The sequence below is a fragment of the Diplodia seriata genome (assembly GCF_021436955.1).
Source record: "Diplodia seriata strain FDS-637 chromosome Unknown scaffold_7, whole genome shotgun sequence".
Lineage (NCBI taxonomy): Eukaryota > Fungi > Ascomycota > Dothideomycetes > Botryosphaeriales > Botryosphaeriaceae > Diplodia > Diplodia seriata.
The window spans coordinates 1,458,610-1,475,737 of record NW_027117314.1 but is presented as its reverse complement, the minus strand read 5'-3'; the positions used below and the strand labels follow the sequence as shown (position 1 = coordinate 1,475,737).

Below are 17,128 nucleotides of genomic sequence, written 5' to 3'. Positions count from 1 at the left end.
AAGTAGACTGCAGAGTGTTCTTATTGAATAAACCTTTAGAGACAGACTGTCAAAGTCGAACGCCTCACAGGCATACGGGACAGAAGAAGATTCGGACAGCCGTCGTAAGGAGGAGATTGGCTGGCACTATCAAGCTTTCAGATATCATCGCGAGGCGTCAATCGACACAAGGCCCGGTAACTTTCGTCTATTTGCAGAGACCGTCATCCGTGGTGTCTTTCTGCGCGCTAAGCTGGTATGTCCGGACTCTGGAAATCGGCAGGAACCCACCATCCAGGACTTCGGCGAACAACCTCCTGTAGCAACAACACCATGAGTTATTTCAGCGACTTCCACATAGCCGGGCTTGGGAAGGTACCCTCAGATATTCGATTGGGAGCATGCATACATAGCGCTGGAACATTTTCTGCCCGCGGAGGAGCAAAAGGCACGCAAGGGCGACGGGGGGCGCGTGTTAAGCCTACTACGACACACAGACACACAGACACACACCCACACACCCACACACACACACACACACCCACCCCGATATCACGACAGAAAACAGGATCATCACCTCGCAAGCAAGCAAGCAAGCATCTCTCCCATTGTGAAGTTTGTTTGTTTCGACCAGCCAGCACGCTATGCATAACCAAAATTGAAACGTAGGGTAGTAGCGGGGGAGGGGGTATATTCCAGTCTTTGCGTGTGTTTGCAGCGACAAACCGCGACACATTGCAGATCTAAATCTTGTTCATGCTTTCAACGGGGCAAAAAAGCTCCTACGATGGTGTAAAAGACAGGGGAGAAGAAGCAGATAATAAAAAAAACCCAACGAAAACCAGTCTTGTGTTGTTCAACAGGAAGAGGGGTAAAAAGCTTCAATCATCGCCATCTCCATCTCGCCTCTCCGGTTCCGACGGGGTATCGTCTTTCTGCGGATTCCTGCTCCACCAGCTCAACCTGAACGGCCCCCTGTTGCCCCGCCTGTCCGGGTAGCTTCTTGTCCGGGGAAGACGTATGGTCCGGAACCATCCGGGATTCCGGTCTGGGCTGGGGCTCAGAAGCGTTGCTGCAGGATCCTCGTCTTCATAGTCACTTGCGCCTGCTCCCGATCTTGGTCTCGGGCTAGGTGCCGCCTCGGGTTTCTTGGCGCCTCCAGAGGTGAGACTGTCCCACCACGAGTTCTTTCGGCTTTCGCGAAGAATCGGCAATGTCCCCGACCTTGCCCTTGCGTGCGCTCTAGCTTTTCCACGCCCTCTGCTCTCAAGCGGAGAGTTCAGACCACCAGGGCTGGTGCGGTCATTCAACTCGTCCCAAATCTCCCCTGCCTCCTCCGAGATGGTCATGCGACGGATCTTGCCTAGACTTGCCGGCCGGGGTCTCCCTGCTCTTCCCTGACTAAAAGTGCCAGCATTCGCCGTGTTGGTGCGGGCCAACAACGGACTCTGCTCGTCGGATCCAACACCAGCCGCATGACTGCTCTTGCGTTTTCTGTTTGCGCTTGAAATGCCTAGCGGTGCTTCTTCGTCAAAGCGGGTGGGGCCAGAATAGGGGGATTGCTCATCATCAGAGTCGGAGCCTCCTGCGTCGATAAAGCCCAGACCAGGCGTGAGAGCAGTGCGAGGAGGTGGCACACCGGTGAAAGAATTCCGGGAAGCTTTCCTTTGGTGACTGGCGGCCACTGGGTCCTTGTCCTCGAGGCGCCAGCTGAGCGCAGCCACACCTCCCAGCAAGATGACAACGCCAACGGCGATCAGAATGGCGGCGCGCACGGGCAAGCGCGAGGCCTGGCGGAAGTAGATGAGGCCGTCCAGAATGGCAATGATGTTGTAGATGCAGAAAACGAAAGGGTAAAGAACGCTGGTGGAAGTAAGCTTGAGGCCGCGGTGCAGAAAGTACAGCTGCGAAAGCGCCAAGGCCACGAGTCCGAGGAGGATGACCCAGGACTGCCAGCGGTTAAACTGGTTGTGCCTGTCGACGATAGTCCGGACCAGCAATTCGACGGCAGACTTGGCAACCAGGAGGGAGTGGGCGGACAGAATGCCGCTCATAGCGCCAAAGGACATGCCCCGTAGGAGGCGCACTAGGGGCGAAGGGCGGTGAAACAGCCGCTTCAAGAACCATTGTGCAATGAAAAGGAGTATGGTAATGAAAAAGGTGGCGAAGAGCCAGACGAGGAACTCGGCACGGGCGAGGAGGGCGAGGAGTTGGTCGAGAGTATGGGAAGGTTCCGTCAGGGCGCCAAAGATGCCGATCAGGACAGCGCCAGCTGCGACAAGGATTGTGCCGAACAGGGAGAATCTGGTGAAGGGCTCACTCAGGATGAGGCTTGCGCATATCGAGTTGAAGACCAGGCCGGACTGTTGCTGTCAGCGGGGCGTGTTTGGTGTTGCTTATGCGGGGGGAGGGCGTACCGCTTGCAACGTCGACAGCACGGGCAGCGGGAGCGTGGTGATCTGAATGGTGCTGCCAACCAGGTTCGCAATAATGAACATGAGCATGCCCAGCTGGGGCGCGCGGGATCAGCGAGTGGCGGCGGTCTATCGTGAGATGTGTATCATACCTGCCACCGGCGGCGTCTGTAGGGCGGGCGGCGGACATGGTGCTCTTCCTTCTCTTCTTCGAGCAGGTGGGATTTGCGCTGCAGGGTCAGGCCGACGCTCTGGATGCTGGTCGAGAGCAGTCCGACGAATACACCTAGCTGGAGCGCGTGTCAGCGCGCTTCTCGTGGCTGGTCCTGGAGGCTGGGGCTCACAGCAACGCTCCCGCCGGCGGAAAGCTCGACCATGGCGGCGCGGAGTGCGGACTTTGGATTGGGCTACCGGATGGGCACAGGCATGCTGTATTGTATGCGATCGGTCGAGGTGCTGCGCCGGGCGGAGGCGCATGCAGTGGAGGTAGCTGGCGGGCGGCGCGAGAGAGACGAGGGCTGCGATCGGTCGACGTCAAGCGATCGGCTGGGCTGGGCGCGAGCTGGCTGCGCGGCGCGGGTGGAGAGAGCGGGCGGGCGGCGTGGGCGCCGTGGCAGCGAGACACAATAAACAGCAGTAGGTAACGAGCGAAGGCGAAGGAGAGGCTGCGACGTGCGCGGGCTTTTGGGCTAACGCCGGCGTATGAGACGTTGCAGGGGTGCAGCCGCATGCGTGGGCGAATCTGAGGACGGAGGCCAAGGCAGGTGCCAGTGCCAGAGCCCAAGCTCGGGCGCCGGCTGCATCACCGCCCGCAGCTCCAGCAACCAGCACCGGCATCAACACCACCGCACGCCCGCCATCCCACCGTCCCCGTCCCCATCCCGCCCCATCTCTGCCCGCCAGCACTACTCCGCTCCCACCGCCGCCATGTCGCAGATCCACGCCATGTCCGACGACCAGGTACGTCGCTGCCCAGAAGCACGCCCGCCCGCCGCTGGCCGCTGACCGCCCCGCGCTGCAGGTCGCCGGCGAGCTCAAGAAGATGACGGCCTTCATCCGCCAGGAGGCGTTGGAGAAGGCCAAGGAGATCCAAATCAAGGCCGACGAGGAGTTTGCCATTGAGAAGAGCAAGCTGGTGCGCGAGGAGACGCAGTCCATCGACCAGAGCTACGAGAAGAAGTTCAAGCAGGCGTCCATGTCGCAGCAGATCACCCGCTCCACCGTCTCCAACAAGTCGCGTCTGCGTGTGCTCGGCGCCCGCCAGGAGCTGCTCAACGACCTGTTCGAGCAGGCCCGCCAGCGCCTCACCGACGCCGCCAGCGACTCGTCCAAATACCAGACCACGCTCAAGGGCCTCATCCTCGAGGGCCTGTACGATCTGAACGAGCCCAAGGTCCAGGTCCGCGCCCGCCAGGCCGACTACGACGCGGTGCGTAGCGCCATCGGCGAGGCCGAGAAGGAATACAAGGAGAAGACGGGCAAGGAGACCAAGGCCGAGATTGACGAGAGCAACCCGCAGCCCGAGGATTCGTGAGTAGCGCAGCTCGAGTGTTCAGAGGCCATGGACTAACACGGATACAGCACCGGCGGCGTGGCCATCGTGGGCGGCAACGGCAAGATCGAGGTCAACAACACGTTCGAGGAGCGGTTACGGTTGCTGGAGGAGGATGCTCTGCCGGTGATCAGGTCGACGCTGTTCGGCGAGAACAAGAACCGCAAGTTCAAGGACTGAGCGGGTGCTGCCGTTGTTTTGCTAGATTTCGCGGGTGGGAGGCTATACCGTCGACAATGCACGCTGTCGGGCGGGCGTCACCGGACTGCTGTTCCCATGACATCAGGCGGGCTGGTCTCAGGTGTACCATATTGTGCAACGTCCCCGTATACTCAATGACAGGCCCCGGCCGACGTGTTTTGTTTCTTTTGCGACGTCAAGATTAGCATAGCGCATGCACATAAGACGGTGCGGGGATGCAGGGCCGGCGACTGGGCGTGGGCTGGGCTGCTATTTTTGCCAGGCCTGGCCGGAGCGCGGGCCATGGCTGGTGCTCGCGGCTCGTCACTCCCAGCGCGCCGGTGCCATCTCCAGGTATCCGCGAGTCCATCCTCCGCACACCACCACCCCATCCCGACCCGCCCACTCGCCATGCTGGTCTCATTGACCGTCGGCAAAGTCGATGCCGGCGTCGCCGTGCTGCTGACCGAGGACAAGCGCCTGGTAAGCCCCGCGTCCGCCGCAATGCGCCGCAATGCCCTTCTCCTGCAACGTTGCCGTCCGGCTGACGCGTGCTCCAGATTGAATTCCCCTCGATCCTGCTGCCGCCCGACATCTCGTCGGGCAGCATCGTCGACATCACCGTCGCCCGCAACCACCAGTCCGAGCAGGCGGCGCAGCAGGCCTTTCAGCAGCTGCAGGCCAAGATCTACCAGACGTTCGGCACCCGCACCCCCGAGCCGCCCATCCTCCGCTGCCGCAATGCCACGCAGACGTCGGTGGTGCTCGAGTGGGACCCGGTGCAGCTGGCCACGGCCGAGCTGCGCAGCCTGAGCCTGTACCGCAACGGCAGCAAGGCCGGCAGCATCCCGCGGCCCAAGGACATGCAGAGCACCAAGATCTCGGGGCTGGCCGTCGACACCGAGTACGTGTTCCACCTGGTGCTGCGCACCTCGGCCGGCACCTTCAGCAGCGAGCGCCTGGCCGTGCGCACCCACAAGATGACGGACCTGTCGGGCATCACCATCACGCCCGGCATCATGCCCGCCCAGCTGCGCGAGAGCCTGGCCGAGACGGCTGAGCGCGTCGGCGCGAAGATGATCGACCAGGTGCGCATCGACACCACCCACTTCGTGTGCACCGAGGGCCGCGGCCCGCTGTGGGAGAAGGCGGTGGAGATGAACATCCCGGTCGTGGTGCCGGACTGGGTCAAAGGCTGCGAGCGCGAGGGCCGCATCGTCGGCGTGCGCCAGTACTACATCAACGCGGACCCGCGTCTGCGGCAGATGGGCCCGGCATCGGGCGGCAGCCAGCACCACAACGTGCCCAGTCATGGACGCAGCCAGAGCATGGCCGCGCAGCAGGCCAGCGCGAAGCCGTCGCCGATGCCCAGCCCGCGCACCGAGATCACGCCTCCAACGCCCGAGCAAGTCCGCAAAGAACCCCCGAATGGCGCACACGCTCACGCTGCAGCTCCTCCTCCTCCGTCTTCGTCGTCTCCGCTGCACCAGCAGCAGCAACAAACCGAGGATCAACCCGCGGCGGCCGCCGACGACGACCAACCCCCACCCCCGCCGCCAAAGGAAGACGGCAAGAGCCCGTCACCAGAACCCGGCAACAGCGGCAACGGCAGCTCCAATGGCAACGGCAACGGCGCCCTGGAAGAGCCGACGGACCGCGAAGGAGAGCTCACGCCCCAGGCGGCGGCGGCGGACGCGAGCGGAGACGAGTCGGACGGTGGCACGGAGACGCCCGACGGCGTCGGCGACGACGAGAAACGGCTGGAGGCCGGGGCTCCCCCAAGCGAGGCTGGTGCGAGCCCGAGTGTAGCCAGTTTTCAGGATGTCGCGTTGTGAAAAGCTGACCGAAGAGCGAGACGACAACAACAACATCACCATCATACCCAACATTGACGCGGTGACCCGGAGGACAAGTTTTTCACGGCTGTGCGATAGTGTGATTGAACGGCGGGAGCAGGCGGACCGGGGTTTGTGGAACGAAAGGGGCATCATGATATCAGTTCTTATGGCGGCGGCGGCGGCGGGGTTGCGGGGGGATAGCAGTGAGGGGGAAGCTTCTTCCTCTTCTTCTTCTTCGTCTTCTTCTCGTTTGTCAAACGGAATCGTGTATCCTGGAGGCAGCGGCGGCACCTTGGTCATTTTTTCGCAGCGCCGGAGCAGGGGTTGGTGGCCTTGGACGAAGTTTACGCTATACCACATCTCACGCCTGTAGTTTCTTCCTTCTTCTTCTACTTCTTCCTCTTCTTCTTCGCCTCCTTCCTCCCCTCCTTCCGCCTCACTCCTATTCGCCTTGTTGTTGAGATAGACGCTCTTTGTGGGACTGATTAGGAAAATGATTATAATGACCACCGCCGCCACGACGTTGCTTTTTATGCTTCTGCTGTACCGTATAGAATGTGTGCAGTTGGCTTCATGCTGACTTCCGGCCGATTGTTTTTTTTTTTTTTTTTTTTGGTGCTTGCGAAGTTCGGTGCGTTGCTCACGGCACGAGCGGCGGTTCAGATAGACTTTTGACAATCGTGGACTAGCTGGAGGGGGGCAGTAGTCAAGTGAGGGTTGAAAAAAAAAAAAAAAAAACAAGACGTTCAGAAATTCATTTTGTCATCCAAAGTTGATATCTCTCTACTAAACCGCAAGATAAAAAGAAAAGAAAAGAAAACAAACAGACATCCAATCATAGCCATATCATCCCCTACGCACCCCCCTCCTTCCTCTGCCCAACAAAGAACCCCAACCCAAAGTCCTCCGTCGTAAACGTAATCTTCGATCCCTTGGGGAAGTAAAAGACGTCGCCCTTGACGGCGTGCACCTTGTTGCCCGCCTCGTCGGCGATGTCGAACGAGCCGTCGACGATGATCTTCATCTCGTGGTACGTGTACTCGTACACCAGCGGCGTGCCCTTTTCCAGGCGGTAGAAGCCTGCGGAGATGGGGGCCGTGGGGTCGTTTTTCTCGCTGCGGAAAAAAAAGGGCGTTAGATGGGCGAGGCGGGAAGGGGGGGATCAAGGGGGGATGAAGGATGGGGGGGTGGAGCGTACGAGGTTGCGATGTCGCCGAGGAAGGCGTTTTCGTTGGCGATGAGCGGCGGCTTGAAGGTGGATTGCGCGGCGGCGAAGTGGGTCATGGGGACGGCCGACATGGTTGCTGTGGTTGCGGTGGTGGTGGGATGTGGCTCTGCTATGGCGGTTCGTGTTAGATTGGATGTCTCGTGTCGTTTTCTTCGAACGCGTGTGACGACGAGGGGATGTTGGTGGGATGAGGTGTCGTCGGCGGAGGAGCACGGCGGCGGCCACGACTTACTTTTGTAGAGATGTTCGGACAGCAAGATCAACTTCAAGGCACGCGAAGATGAAACAACGGATGGGAGATGATGATGATGGTGGTGGTGTGAGGGGAAGGAAAGCGATGGTTCTTATATCACGACCAAACCAGTCCGCCGCCCACCGCAAGCTGCGTACTATATCCGCAAACCGCTAAGAAACACAGCGCAGTTTGGTAACGGCCCAGCCAGTAGATCGATAGCCCCGCCGTCGTGCTGGGTGCCCGGGACACGAAGGTGCAACAGCAAGCGCATGCCCCGCATTCGTCATCATCTAGCTGCCCAGTAAAGCGTCAAGCGCACGCCCCGTTGGCCAGAAACGTAAGCATCTCGGTAGCTTATCGAGAGCAGTGAGGCACGCGGGTTCGCTCGACCGTTGAGCCGGGAAGCCCGAGTTTGCGCGGAGGAAGCAAGACCAAGGAATATTTTTCTGAATGCAGCAAATTAAGCAGGGGAGGAGGGCGGGGGGTGGAGCTAAAAACCGCCGGGCAGATAAGGTGGGGTCTTCTGCGCCTCCGTCCAGGTACGGCAGGGGAGATCGATAAAAGCACTGATAAGCCTGCCTTTCGGTATTTTCAGGGTCCTCGGGCACGCGAGAGGGAAGATCGCGGAGCGTTGATCAACAGTGATTGTGATAGAGAGCGGATAACAGCGGCTTTGTTGCCCAAGCAAAAGGCGGTCTTGCTTCAAGCGAGACCAACGCATGCATACTCCTGCAGCATGGCATACGCAGCCTGCATCGCCCTACAGCGTGGATAGTGCTCACAAGCATCATCGCGATACGGCCGACCGCTCTCCATGATGATTCTTCGCAATGGTCGAGTTCACGCCGCAATCTCCAGCAGACTGCAAGTGAGGGGCAACACGGACATGGATTCGCAGACGAACCGAACCCAAGACGCCGGGGTGGAGTAGTCATCCCGAATAGGCAATTTGATCCCTTCCGACAAGTTCTGCCGATGCCGACCGCCCGCCATCTACCCTACGTCTGCCCTGCACCACAACCTTCACGTGCCGTATCAACCGTCGCTTTCGGCTGGCTGCGCCGTGGCAAATAGATATGCCAAGAGGGTTTGGGAGCTTTTATCTGTGGATTGGCGAATCAGAGGGCTCCAGTTAGGAAGCAGAGCAGACACAACGACGACACCGCAGCAGACGGTCCAGAGAGATGGCGCCATCCTCTCCGACCAGAACGCCGAGTGGTCTCTTGATGACAGCGTCGTGCTTTCGAGCCCATCGGTCCAGTCAATAAGATCAATCAGTTAGCGTAAAACATTCACGGACGAGTCAAACCTACCGTCCCGATTCCTTTCTAGCTTCAAACCACAAACAACCACGACTCGTTTCTCCCCGCAAAACGACGACAAAGCGCTGGGTTTTGTGTCTGGATCCGCGCTTTTAAGCCCGCCCGAACCATAATCAGCCCCCCAATCCAGCAGCCCCGTCTGTCTGTCTTATCCCTCCTTCCTCTCGTTTCCCCCGTCTTCTCCTTCCAGCTTGATTCACGTCAGGGCTTCCCCCTCAATCGAGTTAATTGCTTCTTCCCGTTCAAGCAACATTCTCGACAACGCCTGACGCCTGCCGCGCGCTTCCAGTACCTTTCCCGCATCCAAAAACGGTTGAATGATACGGAGGATGTGAGTCTTGGCTGGATGGATAGCGGGGGGAGGTGCCCATTTGGCGGTGGCGTTCTGGCAAACTACTACAAAGGCAGAAAAGACACGGATCGAGATACGGAACGCGGGGGCGGGCGTGCATTGCGCATCCGGTGGCCAGTCGGGCGGGCGGGGGAGGGAGGGAAAGAGCGTCCGCGAGAAGAAGAAGCGAGCGGGCAGACAGAGAGAATGGGGAAGTTACGCGCGGGCGCGGTCCGCAGCGCGGTTCGTGGTGTGACATATCTGTCTCCTCCTCGTTTTCTTGGCTGGGCTGGGTGGGTGGTGCGGGATAAGGTGATGATCGGGCTCGCTCTCGGGAGGGGTTGGTTCGCTATCGGGGGATGCGAGCGGAGAAGAACAAAAAGGGATCGAGTCCCTCCTCTTTCTTTTTCTCTCTCTCGCTCTCTCCCTCTTCCAGTGGAATTCATACACATACGCATACACACATACACACACCCGCATGCTTCCCAATGAGCTAGCTAGCTAGCTAGCTCCAGAATCCCCGCGACTGTTACCACTACCACCATCAAAGGCATATCGACTGCTGAAGAAGAATATGAGAAGTAAGATACCCGGAAAAGCCATATCCCAATGTTTTCGCGCTCATGTCTTCCCTCTCTCCCCTCGTATCATTCATTGTCGTTGAACCGTATCCCGAAAGGAAAAAAAAAAATAGCCAAGTTTTCCGACACGTACACTCCAATTGCCCCGTCCCGATACCGAACCCAATGACAATATGCTGAGCCTAATTACCAGATGGCCTGTTGGCCAGACATGGCAGCAAGAGCGAGCTTGCAAGCGAAATTCCGTTCAAACACCACAAAGTCCCAAGATGACGCCGTATACGATGATGCCCGTCTCTCCAAAAAAGCATGTCTCTTTCAAAGTCGAGTCCGTCAGGTCACTCGGGAGAGAAAGCGCAAAATCAAGCCTATCAAGACAAAGTCGGAAGAATGCAACAAATCATGCACGCCAATGCTGTGCTTCCAGAACGATGGTGACCCGGTGAACTATCCACGAAAAATGTTCCAAAGGAAAATCCCAAAGCGCGCCACAAGGCAGACGCCGTCTGCAATTTTTTCGACATTGCCCAGAGGCGACCATCAACAAAAGCCACGCTGTGGCCCGCTGTGAAATATTATACTGTGTAAGGAGATCAAAGGCGGCGTTGAACCGCCATCGTGGCATGAGAAATGACTGCTTCACCTCCTCAACGAGCGCCGGCTTTAGCCAAGAAGAACTGCAACACCGTTAGCCACTGTCCCAGGATGCATGTTTGATCGAGCATAGCTAACCTTCCCATCCCCAGTCCTTCATCACGCTCAGCCAATGGAGCCGTCCCCGTACTGTGAATTCGCGGTCGACGACGCCAGTACCGAAGTCAGTGGAGCCCCGTCGCTGCTCGAGAACACTGGCAGGATTTGGCATGTCGAATGGGCCGATGGTCGCGCGTCTTTTATTTGCGCCGACAAAGTTCTCGTTCCATCGCACCGGCTCGTCAGACATCTCATCGTTCGGGCTCGCCCCACGCTTGTGAGGGTTGCTGCTCTTGGTTGACACCTTGGCCTTCGGTCGGATTCTTGCAGCGTACACGTCACGCCGTACCCACACCTCTTTCGTGATGTCAAGGCAACGATCGATGATGCCGATGACCATGCGACTACTCATTGCCTCCCAGCGCTGACGTACCCATTCGCGGTCTTCACCCGTAGCAGCTTCGCAGCCAGCAGCCATCAGTGGGTAGATATGGACGATGACGGCTCGAGAGGTCAGGGGAACCGTCGCGAGATAGATGAGAACCTTCTTCGAGAGCTCGGCCGAGGAAAGAGATGGAATCTCCGGGACTGCCTGATGAAGGTAAAGCAGCGTTGCCCACCGGTAGGCCTCTGCCGTCTGCAGGCTGTGCTGGATGTGAGAGGTAGGGTCCTCGGGCACCTCGAAGAAAGCTTGAGGGACCCAATCCTCGAGTTGCGTCTTCAGTTCCATCGCCTGCGAGATGACGGCTGGTGAGTTGCTCTCACTTCGGCGAACGCGCCGAACGAGATTTGCAACGTGGCCGACTATTGGGAAAAGCGTGCCTGCGCATCCCATCAATGGATCTAGCTGAGCCTCGTATTCGAAGGGCCCTGCAAACATGGACGCAACAGCGTCGAAATCATTCGACTCATCATCGTCCACGGACGTCAATCGAGCTATGACATCCATGTACACCCAGGTGTTGCAGAGAAACTTTAGCCTGGCAAGCTCGTCTCCTTGCACAGGTGAGCGCTGATGCCTGATCAGAGCCTGATGAACAAGGATCTTGGCACCCTTGATGTGGTCTATGCCCGTCGACGTGTGCTGGTCCCACGACTCGGAAAAGGCAAGAGCAAGGGTGGTGGCAATCGCGGTGTCGACACGCATATTCTGGATGCCGGTTGCCAGCGACTCAATGCTCGTGCGCATGTGCTCGATGCCCTGGACCCTGAGCTGCGGCTCATGCTTGGACGTGTGGAAATTGGTCATGGCCGCGATGGCGTGATACAGGGCTGGCGAGTCTTTGGTAAGAGGCCATATCAGAGTCCGCCAGGGGTTCTCGGTCGGGCCGTCCTTTACCGAGAGGATACCGCAGGTTTGCTGATCGAAGCGCCACGTCATAAGCTCTGGGCTGTCCATGGCCAAGCTTGGCTCACGGAGCAGCATGCTGAACGGGTCCGACCGCGGCGTCGCGCCTCCCGACGAGCTGGAAGAGTCGGAGGGCACTGGCGACGGCAATCGCATGACCCAGGCCTCATGGTCCGGGTTGACCACGGGCTGGCGCACAATCTCCTCAATGTCGTCCTCGTCCATGGGGTCGTTGGGCGGCGGGTCGAAGCTGGCGGGCTGGTAGAGCGAGTCAGGGTACTGGGCGCGCCAGCTGAGGTACTCGGGCGAGGGCGCGGTCATATCTGTCCCTGGTAAGAGCAGGTCCACAAGGCGTGGAGACCGTCCTGATGACAGACTGGATGGTGCCGTAGTCGCCGACTGCATCGTGTCTACGGTCTCTGCATCGTTGAACATACTCGCTGTGCTTGCGGTCGACCCACTTGGCTCAAATGGGTCAGGCATGGGCATGCCGTCCGGGGGAAGCAGGAAAGGCGAGGGCGGCGGGGCGGGGAAGAAGGGGTGCCCGGCGGCCAGCTGCGCGTCCATGAACGAGGGCGGCATCGACGCCGGCGGGAATGGGGGGAAGTGAGCATCGGGGGTGCTGGTGTTGATTGCGGGCGCCGGCGGCGGGCGTTCCTGGGTTGGCGGGGTGCGGTTCGCGGGCGCTGGGCGCGCCTGGTCAGCGGGCGGGGTTGTCCCTGAGCCGGTCAGCAGCACGCTCCTCGTCGTCGCAACAGAAAGCACGACGGCACCTTTGCGTTGTTTTGCAGGCGCCGGCTTGGGGCCGGTGAAGTTGGCTTCCTCGAAGGGGCGCCATTTGAAGTCTTTCTTGTAGCCGCCGCACGTCACGCTGCGGCGGGCGCACTGCTGGCAGGTGGGTTTCGTCTCGTCGCACTTCAGGCGCTTCGCCTTGCAGGTGATGCAGCCTGGCCGTCGTTAGCTGGTGGTGTCTGAGGCGGACAATTGCTCGGCTGCATGGGCCGAGGCTTATCGGGCGGAGATAAGCGTCGCATACCATTCCTGCTCTTTGACTGCTTGCGCTTGGTGACGCCGCCGGCGGGATTCGACGACGTCTGCGCAGCGTCGCCGTCTGCGGCCTTCGCCTTGGGTGTTTTGGACGGGCGACGCTGCTTGGGCGGGCTGGCGGGGGCGGGGGTGTCGTCGCGGCGGTGGTGGTGCTGTTGCTGAGGCGCGGCCTCGACGGGCGAGCTGAGGAACACGGACGGCGAGGGGATGGTGATCGCTTCTGCCATATAGCTTGCGGCTCCGCCGACGAGGGCTGTTATCTGAAGATGGATCGGGGATGCAGCAGGAGGCTCTCGGCGTGCCTGGAAACTGCAGTCGAGGGCGGAGTCGCGCAAGGCATGGGCGATGGAGTGGTGGTGTCGCTGTTGCATAAACCGCCAGCTCGAAGTCCAGCGCGGAGCTCGCCCGCTAGGCCCGCCCGGGGGCTAGCCGCGGATCTGCCCTTTCTTATCTGGGCCCAGACTGCAGCACAGCTGATTGGTGGCCGCCCACCAAGGCGCCTGCTCCACCATGATATCAGTGCCGACTAACAAGCCTCGCGCATCCGCTGTCTGCCAGGTGCAGCTCCCGAAACGCGCCGCTATCTACCTGTTGCTACGCCTGCGCCGGTGCTTACCTGTTCCTGCTCCAATCGTCCAACCACCGCCGCTTCCGCCCTGCTCCACCCGCCCTGCTCGCCAATCGAGCTTCTGTGCCAGAGGACCGGTTCGCGGCGTGGTGTGCAGCCGCTCGCTTCAGAAAAAAAAATTGCGCCGCGTGCCCTATCAGGGACCGAGCCCAGTGGGGATGCCGGCGGACAGAGCATCGCTGCTGACTTGGAGATGCCTGGCTCGGCCAGTCGAGAACGGGCCGGGTTCCAGTCACACGCGCGGCGACCAAGGTGGTGGGATGCCATGGCGGTGAACAGAGCTTCTGGAGATATCGAGCGACTCATGGCCTTCCGTTTGCCTGGCACGCGCCCGGCTCTAGAGCGGCGCGATGCCGTGGTCGAGCGGGGGAGGATGCCGCCCACGCCTCGCAGTAGCCGTCAATCGCCTCGAGCAGCGCTGCCAATCATCTCGGGACTCTCGTGCTGCCCGATTCCGGCCGTTGCAGGTGCAACGTAAGACTGTGTGCAACCGACGTGCAGGCACAGCCTCACTTGTTGTCGCATTTCGTCAGGGAAGTCGAGCAGCCGGGCGGGACCATTGCGAGGTGCGTGGGCGAGAATGGCCGACCAATGCCCGCTGGAAGGCTCCAGGCGGGGGTGGAAGCCGTCCGTAAGCGGCACGGTCAAGGAGCGCCTCCGTATTCTGCAGCTGGTATATATCCGTGGGCCATCCCATGACCGGCAGAGGGCCCGCGACACGCTGCGGTGAGGGGCGGCGGGCGCGTGGACGCGGCACGGGTCGGTGCAGGGGAGACAATGCGGCTCTGGGGCGTCGGCGAAGGCTGCGGCTGGCCCCTGAGGCGGTTTGGGCAACGCTGGGCTGGGGAAGAGGGCGACGGCAGGTGAGGCCAGACGTGGTGACAAGCAAATCTAATCTCGGCCGAGCTATCTCCTGCCGCTTCCCCAGACTTTGGGGCCGCCAAAGTCATTGCCGGCCCGCCCTCTCACTTGTGTGCCCCGCCAACCGCGAGCTGCCGAGGCAGACGGAGCAGCGCTCTCGGGAAACCGCTCTCGGAGCTGCGGCAGACGAATCTGACATCTCTCTGACATTTGTGCAGCTGCTCGACTGCTCCTGTCCCGCGCGAGCTCGGGCCAGTCGTCTGGAGTAGCTGAGCCGAGGAAGTGACCCCGCCATTGCGGGCCCAGCGACGCCGACGCTGGCCGCCAGCTGGTTTGCAAGTCTGACTTCATTCTTGCCCCCGACGACCCTTTTGAGCCGCTGCCCTTCCTGTTCGTCGCGCTCTCCAATTGCTCTGCAGGTCAATTGGAAGCCGTGCTAATCCATCATGTCCGCCCTCACCAGCAGCTTCTGTCGCCAAGCAGCTCGCTCGCTCCGCCCCAGCCCAGCTCTCGCAAGCTCTGTCAGAGCTCTCCGTCCCGTCGCGCTCCAAGCCGCTCGCCCGCCCGTCGTCTCGCGCGTCGCGAGAGCCTCGTTCGCCACCACAATGCCCACCAAGAGCGACAATGCCACCGCCGTGCCCGCTGGCAAGAACGAGTTTGACCCCGAGGTCGTCGACATTGCGAACTACGTCCACAATGCCAAAATCGACTCGCCCCTGGCCGTAAGCAAATCCTGTCCGCCGCCCATCTCACCTCTCTAACCTCGGCTGTCCGTAGTTCGACACCGCCCGCTGGGTCTTCCTCGACACCCTGGGCTGCGGCCTGAAGGCCCTCGAGTTCCCTCAGTGCACCAAGCTGCTCGGCCCCGTCGTCGAGGGCACCTCGGTCCCCAATGGCACCCGCGTGCCCGGTACCCCCTACCAGCTCGATCCTGTGCGCGGTGCCTTCAACATCGGCGCCATGATCCGCTGGCTCGACTTCAACGATTGCTGGCTCGCCGCCGAATGGGGGCATCCCTCCGACAACCTAGGCGCCATCCTCGCCGTTGCCGATTGGATCTCGCGCACGAACCGCGCCGGTGGTAAACTGGGCAACGGCAAGGTCTTGCAGGTCAGGGACGTGCTGGAGGCCATGATCAAGGCCCACGAGATCCAGGGCGTCATGGCCCTGGAGAACTCGTTCAACAAGGTCGGCCTGGACCACGTTGTCCTGGTCAAGCTGGCCTCGGCTGCCGTTGTGTCCAAGATGCTCGGCCTTAGCGAGGCCCAAACCCGCGACGCCATCACCCAGGCTTGGGTCGACGGCCAGTCCATGCGGACCTACCGCCACTCTCCCAACACCATGTCCCGCAAGTCGTGGGCTGCCGGTGATGCCTGTGAGAGGGCTGTGAACCTTGTCCTGAAGGTTCTCAAGGGCGAGGGCGGCATGCCTACTGTGCTTTCCGCTCCGACCTGGGGTTTCTACGATGTCAACTTCAAGGGCGGCAAGTTCCAGTTCCAGAGGCCCTACGGCAGCTACATCATGGAGAACGTCCTTTTCAAGGTCTCCTACCCTGGTAAGTCGCTCACACCGAAGTGTCGCGGCCAATCCGCTAACCCAGCCAGCCGAATTCCACTCGCAGACTGCCATCGAGGCCGCTCAGCGCTTGAACAAGAAGCTGGCTGCCATGGGCAAGACCGCCGAAGATATCGAGTCCGTGACCAACCGCACCCACGAGGCTTGCATTCGCATCATCGACAAGCAGCTGAAGCCCATGGACAACTTTGCCGATCGCGACCACTGCGTGCAGGTAAGTTGCTACCCACAAATTTATTGGAGACATCGCTCACATAATCTTTAGTACATGGTTGCAACCATGTTCGTCTTCAACCGTCTCGAGGCGAGCGATTACACCGATGGCAGCGAGGCCGCTACTTCGCAGCTCGTCGAGTCTCTCCGCAAGCGCATCTCTTGCGTCGAGGACCCGCAGTTCACCAAGGATTACCATGACCCCGAGAAGCGCACCATCTCCAACGCCCTGACCGTCACCCTCAAGGACGGCACCACCCTCGATGAGGAGCGGGTCGAGGCCCCGCTGGGCCACAAGCTGAGGAGAGAGGAGGCCAAGCCCCACATCCTGAACAAGTACAGGACTCACCTCGCACCGCACTACTCGGAGCAGAAGGTCAACGAGCTGGTTGAGCTTGGCCAGAACCAGAGCAAGCTGGAGCAGATGGACGTTGACAAGTATGTCGACCTCTATGTAAAGAACTAATTTTGAAACCGAATGCCTCCCGGCGCGTATTGGAATGGCCGTATTTTAGAGTGGTCAAAAGAGCCACGAATGAAGAAATCTATTGGGCAGAATGCTTGAAATCCATGTACCGCATCACTTCCGAGTGTGCGTTGGGCTGTGCCGACCGTACAGTGACAACTTGCAGCAAGATCCGACATCTTTCCTATCGCGGCTCTTGAGGAACTCAAACTGACCATTGGTTGATTCCACTGAATTTCTCGAGAAGATGATCTATGCGAAACTCTACTGTAGAGCTTTGGTGATGCTAATAAGATGCAGGTAGCTAGTCGTAGACCCTCCCGTCGGTCGAATCTACATTTGTGTCCTCTTCAGGCTCATTCTCTATTCACCGGTGGCGATGAAAGGGGCGCCAAGATATCTCCGTTGCCTACAGCTCCAAGAGCTGTCGTGTGATGTACACTAGTTGATCAAGTAATCACATTCCGTTGCACAATGGGCAGTTGCATGGATAGCATATATGCACCATGCCATATTCTTCACAACATATACTGGACAACAAGCTGCCGCGTTCAGCCTTTCGGAAGCTTCATCATACAGCAAGCAGCTGTTACCAGCTCGGCCTGTTCTCTGAGCCAAATCGCGCTCCGCACATGGC

General features: G+C 59.8%; 6 protein-coding genes across 6 annotated transcripts; 3 read left to right on the top strand and 3 right to left on the bottom strand.

Annotated features, from left to right (window-relative positions):
• Positions 1 to 860: 860 nt before the first annotated feature.
• On the bottom strand, positions 861 to 2,483 carry SLS55_007202 (uncharacterized protein; the record flags this gene model as incomplete). Its single annotated transcript, XM_066778623.1, has 2 exons — positions 861 to 2,342; positions 2,397 to 2,483. 2 exons carry the CDS (start codon positions 2,481 to 2,483, stop codon positions 861 to 863), a joined length of 1,569 nt encoding a protein of 522 aa, XP_066631060.1.
• Positions 2,484 to 3,320: 837 nt separating this feature from the next.
• On the top strand, positions 3,321 to 4,125 carry VMA4 (V-ATPase V1 sector subunit E; the record flags this gene model as incomplete). The annotated part of the gene is made up of 3 exons (XM_066778622.1): positions 3,321 to 3,353; positions 3,415 to 3,923; positions 3,975 to 4,125. 3 exons carry the CDS (start codon positions 3,321 to 3,323, stop codon positions 4,123 to 4,125), a joined length of 693 nt encoding a protein of 230 aa, XP_066631059.1.
• Positions 4,126 to 4,536: 411 nt separating this feature from the next.
• On the top strand, positions 4,537 to 5,960 carry SLS55_007200 (uncharacterized protein; the record flags this gene model as incomplete). Its single annotated transcript, XM_066778621.1, has 2 exons — positions 4,537 to 4,608; positions 4,686 to 5,960. The coding sequence occupies 2 exons, from the start codon at positions 4,537 to 4,539 to the stop codon at positions 5,958 to 5,960; spliced, it is 1,347 nt and encodes a 448-aa protein (XP_066631058.1).
• An 856-nt stretch (positions 5,961 to 6,816) lies between these two features.
• SLS55_007199 (uncharacterized protein) lies at positions 6,817 to 7,262 on the bottom strand (the record flags this gene model as incomplete). Its single annotated transcript, XM_066778620.1, has 2 exons — positions 6,817 to 7,078; positions 7,162 to 7,262. The coding sequence occupies 2 exons, from the start codon at positions 7,260 to 7,262 to the stop codon at positions 6,817 to 6,819; spliced, it is 363 nt and encodes a 120-aa protein (XP_066631057.1).
• Positions 7,263 to 10,387: 3,125 nt separating this feature from the next.
• On the bottom strand, positions 10,388 to 12,106 carry SLS55_007198 (uncharacterized protein; the record flags this gene model as incomplete). Its single annotated transcript, XM_066778619.1, has 2 exons — positions 10,388 to 12,077; positions 12,102 to 12,106. The coding sequence occupies 2 exons, from the start codon at positions 12,104 to 12,106 to the stop codon at positions 10,388 to 10,390; spliced, it is 1,695 nt and encodes a 564-aa protein (XP_066631056.1).
• Positions 12,107 to 14,842: 2,736 nt separating this feature from the next.
• PDH1 (ATP-binding cassette transporter CGR1) lies at positions 14,843 to 16,491 on the top strand (the record flags this gene model as incomplete). The annotated part of the gene is made up of 4 exons (XM_066778618.1): positions 14,843 to 14,959; positions 15,015 to 15,792; positions 15,842 to 16,026; positions 16,078 to 16,491. The coding sequence occupies 4 exons, from the start codon at positions 14,843 to 14,845 to the stop codon at positions 16,489 to 16,491; spliced, it is 1,494 nt and encodes a 497-aa protein (XP_066631055.1).
• Between the last annotated feature and the right edge of the window lie 637 nt (positions 16,492 to 17,128).